Here is a 21,332-nt window from a genome sequence, read left to right on the forward strand (position 1 = left end):
CCGGCTTTGAGTTAAGTCAGTTCCTGCTGTCGCTCACGTGACCGTGCGACCCTGGGAGCGATGGCGGGTCGGCTGGCTGGCTTCCTGATGTTGCTGGAACTCACGGCGCAGGGTCAGTGGCTCCGCGCGCATAGCCCCGCGCACGCCGGCATTGCCGGCGCCTCCGCTCCCCGCTCATCACCTCGCTCTCCGCAGGGCCGGCGCCGACACGTGCCGGGAAGATGAAGGTGGTGGAGGAGCCCAACACATTCGGGTGAGGCGGATCGCGGTCCTGCGGCTTGGGGGCCGAGCGTGGCTGGCTCTTCTGACCTTCTCTGTTCCCTAGGCTGAATAACCCGTTCTTGCCCCAGGCAAGCCGCCTTCAGCCCAAGAGAGAGCCTTCAGCTGTATCCGGTGAGTGCGTGAGGGTGCGGAGCTGGCCGAGGTGCTGACTGAGGGGGTCGAAAAAAGCTCTCGGTTCGAGAGGGAAGGGTGCCTTGGACGAAGGACTCTGATAATGTACTCGCTGAAGGTTTACGTATTTGTTTGTCTTACTGAGAGTCAGGGTCTTTCACTGAATCTAAAGTGTTTGAAATGCTCTGGAGTATATACTGGAACTGCAATGCTTCTCCCTCCCAGGGCTGGTGATTACCTAGGGCTAGGCAAGCAAGCGCTCAAGCATTGGGCTACATCCCTCCCTAACTTTTGTGTTTTTAAGGCACAGGTCTTTCATAGTAGACTCAAGCTGACCTGCATGATACTAAAGTCTCCACTCTCCATAGGTGCTTAGACGGATTAGGAGCTGCAGAGGTGTTAGGTATGAAGATTTAACACTCCAGGTGTGTCTAGCCCTTTCTAGGTCTTAGGGAGTGGAGAGGGCACTAGCATGGTCAAGATTCTTTACACAGGAAATTTGGGACTAAAATCCTAGAAGGACTCATCAAGAGGGCAAGACAAGCTGTTGAAGGAGGCTCAGGGCTGGTCAGCATATAGGGACCTTGACTAGCTGAGGGCTGCACTCTGGGGATTTGGTAACCCACTATCTGAGGTGTGCTGGGCACGTTGGTTTGCAGCATTGGTTCCCTTGGGAAAGAGGTAGCCCCAGCTGGGGCTTCTGAAGATGTTCGACTGTTATCTTCTCTCCTTTCATAAGGTGACAGTTTTGGGAGCAGTGCTGGGACATTCCTGATAGACACAGGAGTCCAAAGACCTATTATCACATTGTGAGCTTTTGTGTGTGTGTAAGATGTGGAGATTTCTTCACAGCCCTTCCAAGCCTTGGTTGGCTAGGAGGGGCCAGATGTTGCCAAGCACCCAGTACTACAGATATTTGCTTTTATTATTTTTTTTAAAGATTTACTTATTTAATGTATTGAGTACACTGTCACTGTCTTCAGACACCAGAAGAGGGCATCGGATCCCACTACAGACGGTTGTGAGCCACCATGTGGTTGCTGAGAATTCAACTCAGGACCTCTGGAAGAGCAGTCAGTGCTCCTAACCACTGAGCTATGTAGAGTGTGCATAGGTTGTCACAAGACTAATCTCAGCACTTGGGAGGCTATGGGAAGAGGATCATTAATTAAAGACCAGGTCTGGGCTACACAGTAAGTTCCAGGATAGTCTTGGCAGGAGAGAGTGGAGAGATGGGAAGAGGGGTAACAGAAACCTTCTTGGTTGAAGGGTTATTCAGCCTAGGAGATGGGTTGCAACAAAATACCTAACTTGACAGATGTGTTCACTCATATCTGCTACTTCCTCGCAGCCACTCTCTGGGTTTTGGAGGAACTTGTGAGTTTCAACTACATTCATCCCTTGGTTCACAGTTACTAATCATCCTTTTTATTTCTGTGGCGTTGGTAGCAAATACCCCAACTTTTATTTCTGGTTTTACTTACTCAAATTTTTGCTTTTCCTAGTCAGGCTACAGGTTTGCTCACTTTATTTTTACTTAAACTTTTATTTTATTGTTTTGCTTGTTTGCTGTCTGTGTGCCATATTGTGTGAAATACCTGTGCCAGAAGGCGCTGGGTCTCTAGAACTGGGGTTACAGATAGTTGTGAGCCATCATGTATGTACATGCTAGGAACTGAACCTGGATCCTTTACAAAAGCAACAGGTGCTCATAACCACCCAACCATCTCTCCAGCCCCGTTTTCACTTTTAGCGTGTAACGTATGTATTTGTGTGTGTCTGTGTGTGGATGCCAGAGGTCAAGGTTGGGTGTCTTCCTCTACTGCTTGCCACCTTACTGAGAGTCAGGGTCTCTCACTGAATCTAAAGTTCAAGGATTCAGCTAGGCTGGTTGTCCAACAAGTCCCAAAGACCCCCACCCATCTCTGCCCCTCCAGCACTGACACTGCTGGCATCCAGATTTGCATGTGGGCACTGAGGATGCACTCAGTTTCCCCGTGGTTACACAGCACACACTTCTCTGAATAAGCCACCTCCCCATTACTGGTGCCAGTACCACACCCATCCTGCTTCAGCTTCCTCAGTGCTGGGACCACAGGCATGAAACCACCACACCCAGCTTCTCAAGGGTCAGTTTTGCTATCTTTTCAGAGAACCAATTTTTAAAAAAAATTTATTTTATGTATATGAGTACACTCTGTAGCTGTCTTCAGAGACACTAGAAGAGGGCATCAGATCCCATTGCAGATGGTTGTGAACCACTATGTGGTTGCTGAGAATTCAACTCAGGACCTCTGGAAGAGCAGTCAGTGCTCTTAACTGCTGAGCCATCTCTCCAGGCTCCAATTCTTGTTCTTATTTTTCTCATATAGTGTGTCTGCTCCACTCCTTCACTTCAGCCTGTCTGCCATCAGAATTCAGAATAGATGTTTGAGGTCCCTAGGTTGAGTGCCTGGCACACTTCCTCAAAATGGCAGGTATTTTCCTAAATAACAGAACTTGCAGGAGAATCAATAGACCTGTCCTAGCAGGAACACCAAGTGAAGCCACTCAGCCTGGATTGAGAGGACATCAAACAACAGCTAGGTTAAGGCAGGAATGACGCTATCTATAGTAGCTAGAGACAGGAATGAGAAAGACACATGCTACTGGCTATGGTTATCAAGGCTGCAATAGAAAAGATCAATGCATAAGAACTGACTGTACATCCAAGTATAGTTTGAGCATGTGATCAGAGATACGAATTACAAACCTGGGCCTGAGCAGTAAAGCAATCCTTTCTATGAGGTTGCAGTTTAGATTTTCTTTTTAAATGGTTTTTTTTTTTTTTTTTAAATTTTTGAGACAGGATCTCACTATGTAGCCCTGGGTGGCCTGGAACTTGCTGTATAGATTAGGCTAGCCTTAGACTCAGATCTATCTACTTGCTACTCCCTATCGAGTGCTGGGATTAAAGGTCTGTTACTAAATCCCACACCAACTTAGAATTCTAAATCCCCATGGTTATCACACTAAATGTATAATTTTAACCTGAAATTTAAAAACTCTCGGTTGGTTGTGGTGGTTCATGAGTACATCCGTGAGCACACGTACTCACACGTGTGCACTCACGTGCACACACACACACTCACTCCTACACACCTTTCTTGGCTACAGGATGGTCTCACCAATGGGTCTGTGGTCAAGTCTCCAACTAGGTTCTTAAAGGTTATGGACAGCCTAGACAGACACTGGGGGCCTCCTCCACAGAACAGGCATGGGAGTCTTGCCACAGACAACCAGTTCTGTGGTCTGGAGATGAGTTTGTCAGTCCCTAGGAGTTAGGTAAGCCAGCCTCTAACATTCCCAGTCATACAGGGAAAAGAGCTTGGGGCTTTCTGGCCTCCTGCCTACCTTAGCCTCTAGCTTTAGGGGTAGCAGAGGTTTACACCTACACTGAACTGCTGTCCTGTTCTCCTCCAGGGCCCCTGCATCTCTTCAGACTTGCTGGCAAGTGCTTCAGCCTAGTGGAGTCCACGTGAGTGCCAGGCTGGTGGGTGGAGTGGGTCTAGCCTGCAGAGCTTCTGATGTGCCTGTGCTCCCAGGTACAAGTATGAATTCTGCCCTTTCCACAACGTGACCCAGCATGAGCAGACCTTCCGCTGGAATGCCTACAGCGGGATCCTTGGGTAAGCTGGGCTCCGGTGGCAGTGGTGATGTCTGCTGCCTAGGCCCCACAGCATTGCCTTGCTGCCTCTCCCTTTCCCCAGCATCTGGCACGAGTGGGAAATCATCAACAACACCTTCACGAGCATGTGGATGACTGACGGAGATTCCTGCCACTCCCGGAGCAGGAAGAGCAAGGTGAGGCCCACAGGGAATGCAGGTGGTAGAGAGCAACCCCCTGCCCCCACCAGCCACTGAGGCTCTCTTCTCAGGTGGAGCTCACCTGTGGAAAGATCAACCGACTGGCCCATGTGTCTGAGCCAAGCACCTGTGTCTATGCGTTGACATTCGAGACCCCTCTCGTCTGCCATCCCCACTCTTTGTTAGGTAGGCCTTTGGGTAGGGGCAGGTTCAGGGAAGCAGAGGGTAGACAGAAGACTGCAATGTCTGGCTCCTGCTGTCTGTAGTGTATCCAACCCTGCCAGAGGCCCTGCAGCAGCGCTGGGACCAGGTGGAACAGGACCTGGCAGACGAGCTGATCACACTGCAGGTAGGTGCACACTCGGGGGGTGTCCCATTGCTTATGCTACCAGGTTTTCCTCCTACCTCTTCTACCTTCAGGGCTATGAGAAGTTGCTGAGGGTACTTTTTGAGGATGCTGGCTACTTAAAGGTCCCAGGAGAAACCCATCCCACCCAGCTGGCAGGAGGTTCCAAGGGCCTGGGGCTTGAGACTCTGGACAACTGTAGAAAGGTAGAGTCTGGGGACAGGGGGAAGATTACAGGGGTCCCTAGTCCTTTATAGCCCCCATCCCCCCATGGTTTGACCAGCTGGCAATCTTGTCTAGGCGCATGCAGAGCTGTCACAGGAGGTACAGAGATTGACGAGTCTGCTGGAACAGCATGGAATCCCCTACACTCAGCCTACAGGTCAGTCTGCCTTAGTCAGCTGCCAGCCACACTGGGGCCTGCAGCTCTGGGGGCAGATCCTTACTGTGCTACCTGTTCTGGCAGAAACCACTCACTCTCAGCACCTGGGTCAGCAGCTCCCCATAGGTGCAATCTCAGAGCAGCTGCGGGGTGACCCAGGACTACGTGGGAACATCCTGTGATCCAAGTGGCCATGAAGAATAGAAATATCCTGAGCCTTGGGTGTCCTTTCACAGAGAGACCAGGTATGGTCTCAGCAGAGTGCACAAAACTGGTGTGATGTAGACATGGTTTCTTTTGGCATCTTCTAGGCCACACAGAGTCATGACAAACATGAGGGACCTGCTGGCCAGCCTTTGTTGTGCCCAAAGATTCAGACAAAATAAAGATTGGAAGTTTTAATTAATTCCATACTGATAAAAAATAACTCCATGACTTCTGTAAACCATTGCATAAATGCTATTGTAAAAAAATTTAAACAAATGTTAACAACTTTAACAATTCACTAAAGTAAATGGGTATGTATTATAAATATGACCATCTGGGTTAAGAAGATTCCATTCACATAACATTCTCAACTAATGTCTGAGAACAAATGCACACAAGGCTTCCGTAAGTTAGTCCACATGCACATCCATTCCGGGGAAAGGCCTGCCAGCCAGGCACACAAGACTCTGACACTATCATTCACTGTTACTATTTAACACTAGAGAGTTAGAAGACAACAGGCATCAGGACAATGGTGGGTCTCGGTTCCTAGACCCATGGCCCCACCTCCATTACCCACATACAGGCCTTAAGCCCCTCGCTCCCCTTCTTGGCCCTTCCCACCCAGGGTGGATCCTAGAAGCCTCAGCTCATAAGAGGTCTGGAATGGATGGGAAAAGTGGCCCCTTCTGGGAAGTTCTTTGGTCTTCCCCTGCACACCTGTCCTCAGAGCTCAGCCTGATTCCATAAGAGCAGATGCTCAGGAAAGCTCCCCTTATGGGTTGGGACCCAGTGTGCACTACCTCCTGCCTCCCCAGCCATCACACAATAGCCCCAGAACTGCTCCACCCCTAGCCTGGAATGTCAGCCCAGGAGGAGGTAACAGCCAGAGTAGCTTACATATAATCTAAAGCTTAATGCTTGTAACTGTTACAACTTGAAATTGTCCAGATGAGCTATCAATCACAAACACTGTCCTGTTACCACCGAGACCAAAGGCCTGACATGGGAAACAGTGCATAAATATGAATAAAAATAAACAATCTTAAACCATGGTAACAGTAGCACAAAATACACATGATCTAGGTACTGAGCTAATAAATCATTATCACTATAATTAAAAACAAAAGTCACTGAAATCAGGTCAATAGTTACCTTATTAAGTAGTGGGCTAGCTGTGGAATGTTGAAGATCCATTTCCTTTAAAATGATAGGCCTTTTCTAACAGTTTGTCTTATATTAAAAAATGCTTTTAAATTTCCTACTATATTAAATACATTCTAATTTGGTCACTGATAAAAACGTTTTATCTAGTCACTTTGCACTTAAAAAATGCTATTAAAAGTCTTTGGCAAAGCCATAGGGAAGGAGAACCACTTGGAGGCCTGGGCAGAACCTGCAGGTAGGATACCTGCCCTGTCTAGGTCTGCCACCATGGGCAGGGGTCACCTGGACAGATGTCTCCTCCCTAGATTTCCAGAACAGTCCCAGTCTTTATGGTAGAGGGCTGAAGCCATGACCCTAGATACAGTCTCAGCAGAATTTGAGCCATAGGCTTGAGGCCAAGCTGTGAGCAGCAGCCCTGCCTTCGCCTTGGATGCTGCTGCAGAGCAATGGTTGCTGGTCACATGATGAATTCTGATACTATCATGTACAGCTCAGGTACCAGATGTGTGCTAAAACTGTCATGGGCACACGCCTCTGGGCATCTCTGGATCAGCTAGAGGTGAGGGTGGTCACAGGTGCAGCAGAATGCAGTCTCAGGTTCACAGCCCCTTTGTTCAGCACAAGCTGGGGTGCCCCAGGCGACTCAGAGGTTACAAAGCACCGTTGCCATTACAGACAAGACATCAGAGCACAGCTCCTTCCCGAGTAGATCTTGGACTCCTCTGAATATCTGATTCCTTTGCTGCATTTTTCATTAGCATGAAATTGTCTTTCAAGGGAGAAGAAAAAAAACCAAATGAACCAATTCCTTCACTTCTCTTGCAAGGCACAGGCACTTGGAAGTGGCCACGGATCACATAAGTGCAAGACAGAGTTCTGGATATCACTCTATGATACTGGAATATAAAACTCCACATACATGTGCACCTGCACATGTTTAGGAAAATTAGTTCCTTTCATAAAATTAAGAACATCTAAATGTATATGTGTCTTTCAATAACCATTCTCTGCTTATAAATACTATTTGTTTGCACTTAATTTTAAAATGTAAAAAATTCTAGTTCTTCACTACTAGATAAATGTTCCTTTTCTAAATAGTTTCATAATATGAAATCTACGTACTATGAAATACGTACATATGTACATATGAAATAACGTACTATGAGTTAACCACAAACTGACAGGAAACTTCAAGTTCACAGTATACTTATAAAGCTTCATGTTATCGCATATTAAAACCATGGGCCTAGAAAGCAGCTTATACAATTTATAATGTCTAATTAATTCCTCTGTTTACAAAGTGCTTTGACAAGGCCTGACCTCCCATTGGCCTGGCCACAGCAGCCTCAGGACTGGGGGCACCAAAACATGCCACCTGCCTAGGGGACAGGCAGTGGGTTTGGTGGCGCCTCAAAGGTTTTTTGATAGTATCTTGACACCGATGGTGGGACATGATAGGGAAAAAAAAGGTAACATGAAAGGCCGTTGGACAGTGGGCATGAACTCACATCCTGGCGTGGGGTACTGGAGGCGACACTGTAGTGGCACATGGTATGCCCAGGCCTTTGTACTGCTCACCAGGGAAGAAATGGGTCTGGCTCTGGTCACCATGGGAGGGGCTGGCCCTTGCAGTAGGGGCACTCAGGGGTACTGGCTGCACACGGTTCGCATAAGACACGGTGCTGGCAGGGCCGCAGGACAGTGCCATGGGCCTGCTCCTGGCAGGCTACACACTGTTTGGCACGGAGCTGGAAGATCACCTGTGGGGAAGAGGTGGCTGGTGAGTGTGGGGAGCCAAGGCGGCCCTGAGTGAATGTGTAGAGCAAGTGGAGTCCTGGGTAGATGTGTACAGCTGACACAGACATAACCAAAGCCTTTAAACAGAAATCAGCCTTCCTCTGGTCCAAGAATGAGTTTAGAAGCTGACCAGTGTATGCAGAAACTAGCAAGTGCATGCACTTTCCTTCTCTCAGATGTCTCCTGAGACTGTTCACCTACAGACCCACCTACCTACAAAGCTAACTCCTCCATGCTATCTCCCCTGTGCTGTACAATAAACACACCAAGATTCTCAGAGCTTGCACAGCCCATCAGCTCCCAGCTTTGCTGTGTCCCTGGGGTGTTTATGTCTGTCCTTTCCCTTGCTGCCCTAGTTGAGTCAGGGTGCAAGGCTGTGTAGGTCATGCTGGGTAAGACCAAGCAAATGATGGTATCTCAGAACAGTGAGCCACAATCCTTTGAGTGACAGGCCTGGGATGGACACTTGACCAAGGGTCCACAGGAGAGAGCAGTTAGTAGGAGACACTTTCCCTTGAGATGCACCCCCCCCCAACCCCAGGGGTGTGTGTGTGTGTGTGACACACGCATGAGTAGGTGTGTACAGGGAACTAGTCCTGAGGCAAAGTCACTCTGGCCACAAGAAAGGCTGGAAGCAGGTTACCCACAGTAAGTACTAAGTAGGATCCTGTGGCTGAAAGTGGCCAAAGCCCAAGAGGCTGCATCTTGGAGACAAAAGTACATGTGGCAATTGGACCTTGGCTATGGTCAATGGGACACATGTGAGAAGCACCAACCAGAGTCCAGGGAAGGAGGAGAAGCAATGTCTGGCCAGATCTCAGGCCCCTCACTAGCTAGTCCCCTTCGCCCTCCCCTAAAGTGACAGCTATGATGTGGCAGGACTCACCCCATCCACAGCTTCCAAGTCCAAGCGCAGCTGGCTCTGGATAGAATGCAGCTTGGAGAGAGGGATGTCACTGATGTCACCCAAGCTCCGAAGCCCTGGCAGTGAGGACAAACCCAGGCCCTCTAATTCTTCCTGCAGCTGCTTCACTTGGGCCTCCACCTCTTCTTTCCTCTGCAGGGCCAGCTGCCGGTCACTGTCTGCCACACGGGCTCTTTCCTTGGCCTCCTGAGCCTCTCTCTGCCAGGCATCACAGGCCTGAAACCCAAGACATTATGCAGGAGGCAGCCTTGCCTGTCTGTCCACATGCTCACCTGCCCTGCCTGTGTAAACAAACCTTTTCTTCCCTTTCCTCCCCAGCCCCTCCTTCTCCACGCTTACCTGCTTCACTTGCTGCCAAGATTCTTCCCACTGCCTGATCTTTCTCTTGGCCTCATCTAGCTGTCGCCTGACCCGTGCCAGCTCAGCACTGTTTGGACTTGCACTTGAGGAAGCCGAAGGGCCAGAGTTCAGAATGGGGGATGGGCTAGGAGAGAAGCTGCCAGAAACAAAGTCCCAGATGCTCCCAGGGACGCCATTCAAACCTGAGTTTAGGAGAAACAGGGATGATAAAGCTCATGCTGCACCCAAGGGCCTGCAGCATGTTTCTGTCCCTCGTGGCCTGGCCACCCACCTTGGTACCCTGTTACGTCACTTGCTCTTGACTCCTAAAGCCTCAGCTTCCGGACTGCCTCTCCTAAATGAGGCCCAGTTGGCTCAGGAAAATCAGAGTGAACAGAAAATCAGGTTTAGAGTTCCTAGCCCTATCAGTTCTCATTACATAGCAGGTCCTGGAGGTTCAGAAGGGCTCTCATTCTCAGGGCGCCCATGTATGTTAACTAGCAGATAAGACGGACACATCCAGAGATGGGCACAGTCTGAGATATAACAGATTACAGAAGATGTATAGAACTTAGTAAAAGTGAGAGCAGAAGACAGAGTCCTGCTGCTCTGTCACACCAGCTTCCTCTCACAGCCTGCATCATATAATAAACCCCAGGCATACTGTGGGGACCCTATGGTAGCTCCATGTATGGCTGGCCCAGAGCCCTGAGAGCTGGCAAGCAGGAGGTTGTGATGTGGAGTGCTGTGAGAATGCCCAGCTGTGGGCAGCAGACATGTCTGTCCTCCTGGCTATGTCACATAGGTTGGAGGGGGTGCTCCTCTCAAGACACAAAACTGCAGAGATGAGAGTCCTGCAGTCAGGAACACCCAGGACCAGATTGGACAGGGCCTATTCCAGGACCCAAAGCCGGCGGGGAGGGACCCTCGCCCAGGCACGCACCTAAAGAGCTGTAAGATGAGGCTGTAGAGCCCAGCGTAGCCGGCTCCGACCGGAGGGGTGGTGGCTGCTGGGGGGGCGTCATGGCCGAGGAGACGAGTGGCCCCGACAGGGACTGGGAGAGCGAGCTGAGTGGGGAGGTGGACAGGGATGAGGACGAGTGCAAGGATGGCGAGCGGGGCAGGGAGCCCGGAATGGTGACGGGTGCTGAGCCTGCCAGCGACCTGGGACCTGGTGGGAGGAGGGAGGCTGAGTAAACAAGGGCAGGCAGGATTTCTGCCATGGAACCACTTGCCCATAAGCCTGGTCAGTAACCAGGCAGCTAAACACCAGGGATACACAGGGGCAGGATCATGTCAGAGGAACCAGGCCAGCACCCAGAGGGGTGCAGTCATCAGGCCCCCACAACTCAGGAGTGTCCTGGTAGAGCCAGGAACTCATTAGCACCATACTCACAGAACCACCAGGGCTCTAAGATGGGTTGATTTCTTTTGAAACTGAGAAAATAACTTTCAGAATGAAGAAAATAATGAAATAACAGAAACCTCTCTCTATGCCACACAGCACTAAAAACAATTTGTTTCCTCATGAGAGCCCCTGGCCAAGTCAAAAAAAAAAAAAAAAAAAAGAGGCTGCTTTGTCACACAGAGGTAAACTCGGGAAGCAGTAGGAAGCTGAGCCATACAGGCAAGTGGCAGAGGCAAGAAAACTCTAAGAGGAGGATCCCAGCAGATGCCTCCCCAATCCCTACAGTGAGCCAGGCAGCATGCATGGAGACAAAGGAGCAGCTCAACTCGGCACTCACCGGACAATCCAAGGTCCTGTTCTTCTAAGTCTTTATCTAAGGATGCAATGTTTATGTCACTTAGACGAAGATCTAAGGCAGAACCTGTGAAATAAACTGGGCATTACCCACTCACCTCTCAGCCAAGAAAACAAAACCTCTCTGAATGAATCCCTGACCCCATACCCACCAACATGCACCTAGCTGGAGCAAAGCAGCCACCCTGCCACCCAATGGTAACTCTGCTCACCAACAAGGCTGCTTTCTCCTCCACAGGCAGAGGTGTTCCACCTCAATCACCTTGCAGCAGCCACACCCACAGCTCTGGCCCACAGGTGCTCTGCTTCAAAGGTCTTCTGGTTTGCTTTTTGTTGTTTTAAGATGGGATCTCATGTAGTTCATAACTGGCCTCAACTCACTATGCAGCCAAGGATGACCTTAACTTCTGATCCTCTTGCCCTTCACCTCCCAAGTGCTGGGACCATACAGGCATGGACCACAATGCCCAGCTGTTTCTGCTTTTACTTCTAACCACTTATTAAAATTTGACCAAGAAATACATTCAACTACTAAACATTTTACAGGAGGTCAATTCTGACAGGAAAATGGTGCTGAGGCCATTGTTAGGTTGAAAACACTAGGATAATGAACTCTGACACCTTGAGGACCTAAGACCTGAGCCCCAAGACGGTCTCCTCAAAGGCAGAAGTTGCTGGTGTGGTAGAATACACAGTACCACAGAAGCTAAGGCAGGAGACTCACTCTACGGTTGAGGTTGACTTAGTCTACAAAGTGAGTTTCAGGAACAGGATGAGACCAGGACACACCTCCACAACCAGAGCAGGGCTTCCATTCAGGGAACATGTAGTGAGGAAGCTGGCACTCTGGATGGCCTGCACAGCCATCTGAGGGGAGGGAGGAGGGCCAGCACTGGCTGTAGGAACATGCCTGTGTGTTGTGTCACACTTTCAATAAATACAGTCACAGTCCAACTTTATGCAGGAATCCTGCATTGAGAAGCAGTGAGACTGCAGCTGCCGCTACTGTCTGTCACTGTGTCTGTGACAACTGTCTCTCCCTCCCATTCTGACTCCTCACAGTACATCTGTGAAGTCTATGTATGCTATGTGGTTCAGTTCTATCTCCACTGTTGGCTAAGGCCCCTTCAGTCCCCAAAACTCTTGAGTTCAACTTCGAGATAACATGCATACTGTGGTGGCTATGCTTGAAATTCCAGCAACTGGGAGGCCAAGGCAGAAGGACTGTGAATTCCAGGTTAGCCTAGGCTATGCTGCAAGCTAGCCTACCTCAAGAAACAGAACAACACAAACCCACTAACAACAAAACCCCAAACTTTCCCTTTAGGTCCCTTGCTGTAGACAAAGGGCCTCTCCACAACAGAGTGACAGATAGCTCACAGACTGTAAGAAAACCTCTCTATACAGGGTGGCATAAAACTCCAGGGACCACTGTCACCAAATCCTCAAGGTCATGTCCATTAGAGACTTCATATGAAAATGCTCAGGCAAAACTGTCACTGCTCAATTAGTGACATTTAGGTGGGCCAGGACACTCCTACTGCCCGAAGGTGCATCTCTACCTAGCACAGAGCCAGACACATTTTAGCCAGGGCAAGAATGCAGGGAAGCATGTTTATCACAAAGTGAAGGAGGGAGAGGCAGGGCCAGTGTACTAGATCAACCCATAGTTTAGCTGTGGCCAAGGAGTGGCTTGGAATTCAAATAGTTATAATCACAGAGAGCGGGAGGGTAACCCTGGTACAGTCCCAGCTGCCCTTCGGAGCTATGGGAACCCGTATAGTGCACACTACATCCCTAACCCAGACATACCATCCTTTCCTGGTCTCTCTGATTATCATTCTTAGGACCAGTGAGCACTGCTCAGCCTCATGGTGACCATCTGAGCCAAAGACAGAACACACCTCTCCTGAGAAATGCTTCTCAGTGGCTCCAAGAAGCAGCAGCAGCTGGATGCCCCTGACTCCTGAGAAACCTCTCATGGCTGTGTGGCACCTATCATGCTTACTCAGACCAGAGTGGATCGTCTGTGGCTTAAGTTGTTTCTAAACTTACTCCTGAGCTACTGGCACAACCGGATCCCAGCTCCATCTGACCTAGCCTCATCCACCTCATTACCAGAGCCGTGAAAAGACTTACTCATCGGACAAAAGGAATCTTCAGGGCACTGAAGTCAGGATGTTAAAGTACCCAAGAGAAAACATTCCATCTTGTACCATGTGGCCAAGGAGCCAGAGCGCCACTCAGTGCATGGATCTCTACTCTTTAGAAGGCTGGGGTGAGAGAAATACACAGGCAACCACTCTCAAAGAGGAGCCATTCCAATAAGGTCTGAGTATAATTCAGAAGAGGTGAGTGGCAAGGCTGGCAAGACTCTGAGGTCTGGGATCCAGGGCTCCTCGCCTAGATACTGGACACCATGGTCCTAACACCCTTAATGCCAGGTGTTGTGTGCCCTTCCCCCAGCCTTGAGCAGGCCTGAGAGATCTTTTTTACCAAAACAGACCAAGTGATAGGATCTAGGTGGAGTTACCCACTTTGGCTGCACGGGACTTATAAGAACTGTCCCTGGGCTTGCCTTGAGATATCTCCTGCGGTGATCAAGAACAGATTGTCGGATTATTCCACCCATCTCCTGCTTAAACCAGAAAGAGTTTGGGTTGGGTTGGGCCTTTCCCTTTAAATTGAGAGCTGAACATTAAAGCATTGAGCCTTGATCAGAGAACTTTGTCTTGGCTTCATCTCTTCTCGCCCTCCGTCCCCCTTTCTTTCCCAGCCCCCCTTTCAGGTGAACCCAGTTGTTTTGTGGCCACAGGTGGCTACAGTGTTGGATGAGGAACGCCTTTTTACACCACCCAGTGTAGGTAGGCTTAGGACAGCAGTGACAAGATAAAGTGCAGGCAAGATAGGGCTGTCCCAGAATACACTTCTGTCATCCCTGATGCCCTGAGATCTGGGAACCAGGCTAGTATGTCAACTGACTAAAGAGAATCACAAGGGAAGAAAAAAACAAGTTGCTAGGAAAAAAAAAACCCTGCCATCAGAGAGCGAACACAGAAGGAAAGCAGGCCACCATCCCAATGCACAGGCCTCCCGCTGCACAGGTTTCCTGACTGCAGTATGCCCCCCATGGACACTTGCTCCTGGCCAAGCTTCTGAGGCCCTTCTTGTATTAAGTGCCTCCTGCCACAGGAGCCGCCACTTTCACACAGCCTGGGGCAGAGAGATGCTGGTATTCTGGCCTTTCAGATGATCAAGGACCATGGGTACCCTGGGTTTGAAGGGACAGAGGACCACTTGCTGGGCAGCTTCAGCTCAGAAGTTCATCATCTCACAGTCTTGCAGGCTTCAAGTTCCAAAAACAAAGTATGCAGACCTGCCGGCATTTTTTCTATTGACTTAGGGAGTGTATTAGGGTTCTGTAGAGTCACAGAACTTATGGGTGGTCTCTATATAGTAAGGGAATATGTTGATGACTTACAGTCTGTAGTCCAACTCCCCAACAATGGTCAGCAGCAGCTGTGACTGGAAGTCCAAGGATCTAGCAGTTGCTCAGTCCCACAAGGCAAGCAGGTGAAGAAGAGCCTTCCTTCTTCTAGTGCCCTTAGGTAGGTCTCCAGCAGAAGGTGTGGTCCAGATTAAAGGTGTGTGCCACCACGCCTGGATCTGGGACTTGCTTTGTCCCAGATGACCTTAAACTCAGAGATCCCCTTGCCTTGATCTCCTGGGGTTCTTAAGCACTGTGCCTCAAGATCTCCATGCCAAGATCCAGGTCAGAAGCTTGTATCTCCCAGCCTCAAGATCAGGATCACATGTAAGCCCTCCAATTCTGGATTGTAGTTCATTCCAAATATATTCCAGTTGACAAACAGGAACAGTCATTACAGGGAGTATTTACCAGGTTCCTGGGGCTTCAGATCTTCCTGGGCTTGGGACTCCATGAATCCTAACTCAGTCTCCACTGTCACAATCCTGCTCCCTACTCGTGTGTCCATGTTTCTTCTTAGAGGACACCATCACTACATCAAGGCCTACTCTTAATGACCTCATTTTGATGACCAAGCTCCTAATTCCAAATGAGGACATGTTCACACTGTGTCCTCCACGCTGGTGACTGAACCTGAGCCACACACGAACACTTTATCACTCAACTTGATTCCCTACTACTAAACTAGATTCATCTTTTTGGGGAGATACAATTTAACCCACAATGAAGGAACCCAACCTGGGTACACCCCCTTCCCATGTCTGCCCCACGGACTCCAGGCCCTGCCCTCCACTCACAGAACTCCTGCCCTTGCTGAGTGCATACCAAACTGGGCGAGACGACGGCCGGCCCCAGCTCCATCTTTGCCGTTTCCTACCCTCTCATCCTCAAACCTCCTCAAGTCCTACGCTTTCCTTTGCTTTCTAGATCCTTCTGTCCAGCTCTGTCTCTTTCAAGGTACTTGTTTCTACAGAGCGTCCTCTTCCAAACCTAGGCCACCTCTCTGCACCCCATTCATGCAGCTTCTCTCTGGGAGTCTTGTGGCCTTCGCCATAGCCTGGTCATAGCCTATACAGTGGCTTCTGGAGCCCTACTGCAACAGGCCCCCAGACCTTAGTAGGTCCCAAGATCTTAGCACAACTGACTCTCTGACAGAAATACCATTGAGGCCTTAAAACCCAGCAGATAGGCAGCAAAATTCGAACCTCCAAAAATGAAAAAAAAAAAAGACCCCACTTATCAAAGTCCATAGTCCTGGGAAAGTCCCTGAATGTGCTAACCCTGCTTCTGGCTAACTGTTCTTGCTAACTGACATATGTCAACCCAGGATATGTTTTTTGTGCTTAAATGCCCACCCTGAAAGACAGCCAGGGCTACACAGTAAAATTCTCTCTCAAACAAATAAACAAACACAAACAAGCAGCCCGCTCTGAGAAAGGCTTGGGACCGCACAGTCCTGAACACCCAGTGTAGTTGCCATGTGGCTGATGAAGACTCTGCTGATGTAAACCCATGGTGGATGCCTCACAACACTGTCTACTCCCTCTCTCCATGTCTTAGATGGCCACGCCACAGCACCACATCCTACCCCTTATCTCTCAGTCTGCTAGGGAGAGCAGGTGTCTCCTGAGAGGAGGCATGCTTCAAGGCCTCTTCTTCAACAACAGAAAGCTGAGCACAGGCCTCTCTCTCAATCCAACATCAATGAAGACCCAAGTCAGTTTTCATGGCTCCCATCACCCATCCTCTGGCCATCCCTGCACTGCTACAGCCTGTAGAACAAGCCTTGTCTTTTATGAAGTTCTAGCCTCTCAAGCCTGAGGCCCTCAGTGAGGTAGCCAAAGCTTCCCCGTGGGTCTTTCCTGGCCACAGTCCTCCTCCATAAGCTACTGATGAGCATGTCCTACTAGTCCCAGATCTCATCAACCTCCAAATCCTGTGTGCTAATCAAGTAAATGTGAACAGAGCTGGCCAAAGCAGGCAGACTGAGGATATGCTCCCATCCTTCCACACAGTGACCTGCCCTATCCTCCTCTTGTTCCAGTGCCAGGGCTCCAGCCCATCCTTTACACTGGATTTGGAGCAGGGAGGCCATCCAGGAATTCCAACCTGGACTGGCAACCTCTGTACCTAAAGCCTGGGAGAATTAAGTGAGAGACAGTCCTGCTGCTCTAGTGCCTCTGACAAAGTTGCAAAAACTCATTTTGAAGAGCAAAGAAAGGCATGGAGTGGGAACCTGTCTTCCTTGGTCAGGGTCTCTGTGACCCAGCGGAGCCCCAGGTGCTAAGACAGCCCTGCACTACACAGTACATACAGCTCAGAAATGCACATTGCAACCAACCCTAACTGAAGCTTGGCACAAGGTGTGAGCCACTGCCCTGGAGATATCAACAAAAAAGGGATGTCTCCCTTACCAGCAAGACAGCAACAAGAAAGGGATGTCTGGGGAAGCCTCTGGGCCTTGTCTGCATTAATTCAGAACCCAGAGTCCCAAGGGACTACCCCACTCTTTTGAGTGCTTTTTAGGGACCCATCCTACACCCTAGTCCATCAGGCTCTTCTCTCCAACCTCATTACACCTAGTGCTCCAGAAGACCACACCCAGTACTTCTGAATCATGCTGAAAAGGAAGAACCAACTTAGAAAAAGATAGAAATCTAGGTGAGCCTCCTTACATAAACTGCAGGTGTTTGGTGGCCAGGCTGTGCCTCCTGACCCAGAACTAGCTCCACCAAATGACCTGAAGCCACTTGGACCTCAACAGCAACAGCAGAGACCTGCTAGGTATTGTTCCAGGCATCACCAGCTCCCAATATGACACAGCACATCCAAAAGGTGCTGCAGCCCTCCAGGGTCAGGGATATATGAAGTAACACCACACAGACTGCAAGAAGGACTTAAAGGTAAGACAGGATGGGAGCTTTACCTGCAGCTACCGAACAGAGGAACACCAACAACCAGTATATCTGTACTCTGAACTGGGATAGTTAGAAGAACTGGGGGAACTAGTTCACAAGGGAGAAGAACACAAGCCGCAGGGGGCTACAGGACCCTGGGTAAGCAGCACCAACAAAATTAAAAGCAGGCACATGAGTTACCCTTTTGCAGCCTGAAAAATCCGGCATAGATCTCATGATCTCACCGTGAAAGAGGTACATGGTTTCCGGGGAACATGCACCCCAAGGGACATGCATTTTGAAGGGAAATGACCTGACAGGATGTGCACCAAGACCGTCACCTGGGCAGGGGTGCACTTAGAAGGAAAACTACCTGGGGTTACTTCACCTGGGGATACGCTGGCCGACCAGGACGATCTCTGAGGGAGACGCGCGTCAAGGGGGGAGACCACTTGAGTAGATGCGCGCTATGGGAAACACCACCTGGGAGGATGTGAGTATAGGACAGAGCCTCCTGGGGAACCCGCGCCGGAGGTGGGAGAGGACGCACACCTGGGAAGGAGGGAGGACGCATGCTCGTTCCAAAGCGCCGAGAAATGACGACCCACAACTTGGTGCTGGGCTGACGCGAGACCGGGATCTGCCGCAGCCACTGTCAATGCTGCTGACTCATATCCTCCGCAGCCCGGGCTGGCTGTCTGTCACTAAGGATTCAAACCTGCCTAGTTCGCGCTCCGCCTACGCCAGCCGCTGGCCCGACCGGTGTGCAGACCCCGCCCACTCACGCTTTGCACCCTGACCCCCCCCCAGGACCAGGCCACGCCCCCTGCCTACCAAGGTGTGCAAGAGCAGGCAGGTTTTAGCAAAAAGGCTGACTCATGGAGGAGGGAGAGGGGGCGGAGCACGCGCGGGGATGGGGAGGTGGTGGCGGCAAAGTGCGGGGGCGGGCGGTGGAGAGGGTGAGCTTAGGGAGCCCTCACGGGCTGAGTCCTCCATAGCCAAGAACCGGAGGCTGGCTTACACTGACTATCAGAAGCGGGGGTGGGGGGTGGGTGGGTGGGGGGAGCACTGCCCTTGCACCTCTTAAATGTGCAAATTCTGCACTTGGCTTCATTTAAATAAAAGGAAACCGCCCCACAAAGACATTGCCCCCCAGTCTATGACCTCCTCAACCCTCTAAAACTGAAAGAAAAAAAAAAAAAAGGGCGAGGGCCAACCCCATGGGGTTGGAGCAAGTGGGTCAGGCTGGCTATTGGGTGGAGACAAGGACTGAGTGCCTAGGAGCCATGGATACCCAATACTGGGAAGAGAACCCACTGCCTTCTGTCAGGCAATGCTGAGGATGGGAACCTTACAGAAGAGGCTGGTTTGAGACAGGAAGGGTCTTGATATAAAAGTGGTCCTCCTGCCCCAGCCTCTCAAGCACTGAGATTACAGTACCCATCTAGATTTACATATGACCTCAGCTAGCAGGGTCTAGGGGATTTGCAGTGAGGAAAGAAATGGTCACTATTTTAACCAGGAAGCACCAACTACAATACACTGTGTGTAAACAAAAACAGGTGCCTAGCAGACTTGAAGCCTGGGTCCTATCCCCAGCAATGCAAAACAAATAAAAAATGCATTTTCCAACTTTGTGACTGTGTGGCTGTGGCCAAGCATCACACATTAAATAATGGCTAGGAGAATTACTGTACTTAAGGTGTCTGCCAGTCGGAGACACCTGAGACACTCAGTGCCCGTGGCACCCTGGTGCTTGCTCAGGGCCAGGGCTAGCTTCCTCTCAACACTCTTCTGCTGCATGTCGTCCGTACCATTGCTACTTTCACTCTAGAAAGCCAGAGACAGAAGGCTGGCAGGTCCTGAGGCCAGTTGGATTCTCAGAACATCAAGGAGTCTGTGGGAGTGGGCAAGTGCTTGAGGTAACTGCAGGATAGCCTCTAGATCCAGCCGTGGTCCATCTGCAAGAATCCTGCAGACACAGCACCTAGGAAGACCTACAGAACTTCCCTCCCTCTCTCCCTGAAGCAGACAGCAGAGATGGAGGTGGCCGTTCCCACTGCACTAGGGCCACCTGATGCTGGATAAGTCTGAATTCTAGAGGGTTCTTCAGGTGAGACAGACACACACAGAACCCCCAGGGAACTCAGGTCTTCCAATGGAGAAGGAGACCACATTAGGCACAAGATTATGCAGTGATTTAGAAAAGTTACCTGTGGCAGAATGGAAGACCCAGAGTCTATCCCGAGTAACATCAAGGTTGGAAAGGTACTGATGGCACATACATACTGTACCCAAGAAACTCCTCCTTAGGCAGCTGTGGTGCAGAGCCCACTGTGCTTTCCCAGAAGCCTTAGTAGCACATCACCAGCTCCAAGATTCCCTAGTAGTCTTCATGTAGTACAGGACTGTCTTTACTGTCCCTTGAGGATGGTAAAGGGGACTCTCTGCCAGCATTGGGGCATCACTCCCAACCTACATCCAATGTAGGGCTCTAGCTGGCCTACATGGATAGCGTCCCCTAGGTAGGGCTTGCCACTTTGCTACTTGTACATCAATATGGACACCTGTATTCTGATACCTAGGCAGCGTAACTGTCCCAAAGCTACAGGGCTTGTCTTCCTAGTTCCACACACACCTCTAAAATCACCACACATGCCATTCTTCTGAGTATCTCCCAAGGTCACAGGGAGGAGGGCGACTCTATGGTAGACTAGAAGAGTCAGGAGGGTGAGATACAGGCACTGGGGGATGGAGGAGTAGCTCAATGATTAAGAGCACTGGCTACTCTTCAGGGCACCCAGATTTAATTCTCAGCACCCATGAGGCAGCTCACAACTGTCTGTAACTCAGTTTTCAGGGGATCCAATGCCCTCTTTCTGGGCTCCACAGGCAACTTGTACATGCCCTGCATAAACATTTATTTAAGCAAACTCATATATATATAATAAAACAATTAACATCTTTAAAAAAACTAAACAAAAAAAAGTTAGGCCTGGGGTTAACGAGGCCCTAGTGAGCACAGAACGGCAAGGAGCAGAGCTGGACTGTTTTCAGCTAAGGGAAAGTGTAACGATTACAGACCTTCAGCCCAAACCACACAGACAAACATGAATGACATTTCACAAAAGGCAGAGACTAAGGAAATGCTTTTATCAAATGATGAGGAAGAGATTTCCCCTAACGTAGAAAAGGCTTATGTCCAAAGCTAACAGGGACGGGTTAAAGGAAAACTGACCAAGTGGAGAAACACAGACAGGAAGAACAACAAAGACCATAGAGGAAAGAGTGGAGAACTGAGCAGGACCTGTAGAAAAGATGCAAATACAGCATGGATTAGCACAGAGGGAGCAGGTAAAAGAGGAGAATGCAAACCAGATACAGAAACAGTTTTAAAGGGAACCGCCCTGGGAAACCCAAACTCCATTTTGAGGAAAGAAAAAGGCAACAGAGAGAAGATGAAAAAGGAAGGGCAGTGGGGGCCACATCATTAGACTGCTTCCTGCTGATTAGGGCCTCAGTTCCTTGGGGCAAGTTGATCTTCACAGGCAGGATATCTAATTTCTCCTTTTCCTCTCTTCAAACATGCGACAAACTGCCAAAAACTGCATCCAACCACCAGCTGGCCTATTGGAGTTTTTATATACCCTCTAAAAAGTCACCAGAATGGCAAATGTTACACACTTGCAAAAACTATCTGCAGTGAGCAAAATCACACCCCTGCTAGAGAGCACAAGGCAAGTCATAGCTGCTGTGAGAATATGAATGAAACAGCCCCATATCC

At 49.8% G+C, this 21,332-nt stretch overlaps 2 protein-coding genes across 10 annotated transcripts in view; one reads left to right on the plus strand and one right to left on the minus strand.

Moving 5' to 3' along the window:
• Positions 1-5,373, plus strand: Gnptg (N-acetylglucosamine-1-phosphate transferase subunit gamma). Of its 2 annotated transcripts, none has more exons than XM_034506243.2 (11): positions 1-112; positions 196-253; positions 326-393; positions 3,856-3,910; positions 3,978-4,061; positions 4,143-4,236; positions 4,311-4,425; positions 4,506-4,588; positions 4,660-4,791; positions 4,886-4,967; positions 5,052-5,373. In XM_034506243.2, exons 1-11 carry the CDS (start codon positions 61-63, stop codon positions 5,147-5,149), a joined length of 921 nt encoding a protein of 306 aa, XP_034362134.1. In that variant the 5' UTR covers positions 1-60; the 3' UTR covers positions 5,150-5,373. The 2 variants fall into 2 exon arrangements, with proteins under 2 accessions (XP_034362134.1, XP_034362135.1); XM_034506244.2 differs by having other exon boundaries at positions 4,672-4,791.
• Unkl (unk like zinc finger) overlaps positions 5,351-21,332 on the minus strand; it is a 46,885-nt gene continuing 30,903 nt past the window's right edge. For 3 of the 8 annotated variants that reach the window (XM_034506236.2, XM_076937147.1, XM_076937148.1), the window contains exons 11-15: positions 11,148-11,231; positions 10,346-10,573; positions 9,403-9,605; positions 9,025-9,279; positions 5,351-8,101 (exon numbers count right to left, since the gene is read on the minus strand). In XM_034506236.2, coding sequence (XP_034362127.1) covers positions 7,946-8,101; positions 9,025-9,279; positions 9,403-9,605; positions 10,346-10,573; positions 11,148-11,231 — 926 coding nt within the window. In that variant the 3' untranslated portion in view covers positions 5,351-7,945. Of the gene's footprint in view, positions 8,102-9,024; positions 9,280-9,402; positions 9,606-10,345; positions 10,574-11,147; positions 11,232-18,100; positions 18,311-21,332 lie in introns of those variants that run through there. The other 5 variants (XR_004607095.2, XM_076937146.1, XM_034506238.2 and 2 more) reach the window with 5 other exon arrangements.

The sequence above is a fragment of the Arvicanthis niloticus genome, chromosome 6 (genome assembly GCF_011762505.2).
Source record: "Arvicanthis niloticus isolate mArvNil1 chromosome 6, mArvNil1.pat.X, whole genome shotgun sequence".
Taxonomy (NCBI): domain Eukaryota; kingdom Metazoa; phylum Chordata; class Mammalia; order Rodentia; family Muridae; genus Arvicanthis; species Arvicanthis niloticus.

Bases quoted from the DNA above. Each gene is read 5' to 3' on its own strand.
- Gnptg (XM_034506243.2), top strand. From the start codon at position 61: ATGGCGGGTCGGCTGGCTGGCTTCCTGATGTTGCTGGAACTCACGGCG. The intron at 113-195 runs GTCAGTGGCTCC...CGCTCTCCGCAG, and splicing joins GCTGGAACTCACGGCGCAGG to GGCCGGCGCCGACACGTGCC. The intron at 4,589-4,659 runs GTAGGTGCACAC...TTCTACCTTCAG, and splicing joins ACGAGCTGATCACACTGCAG to GGCTATGAGAAGTTGCTGAG.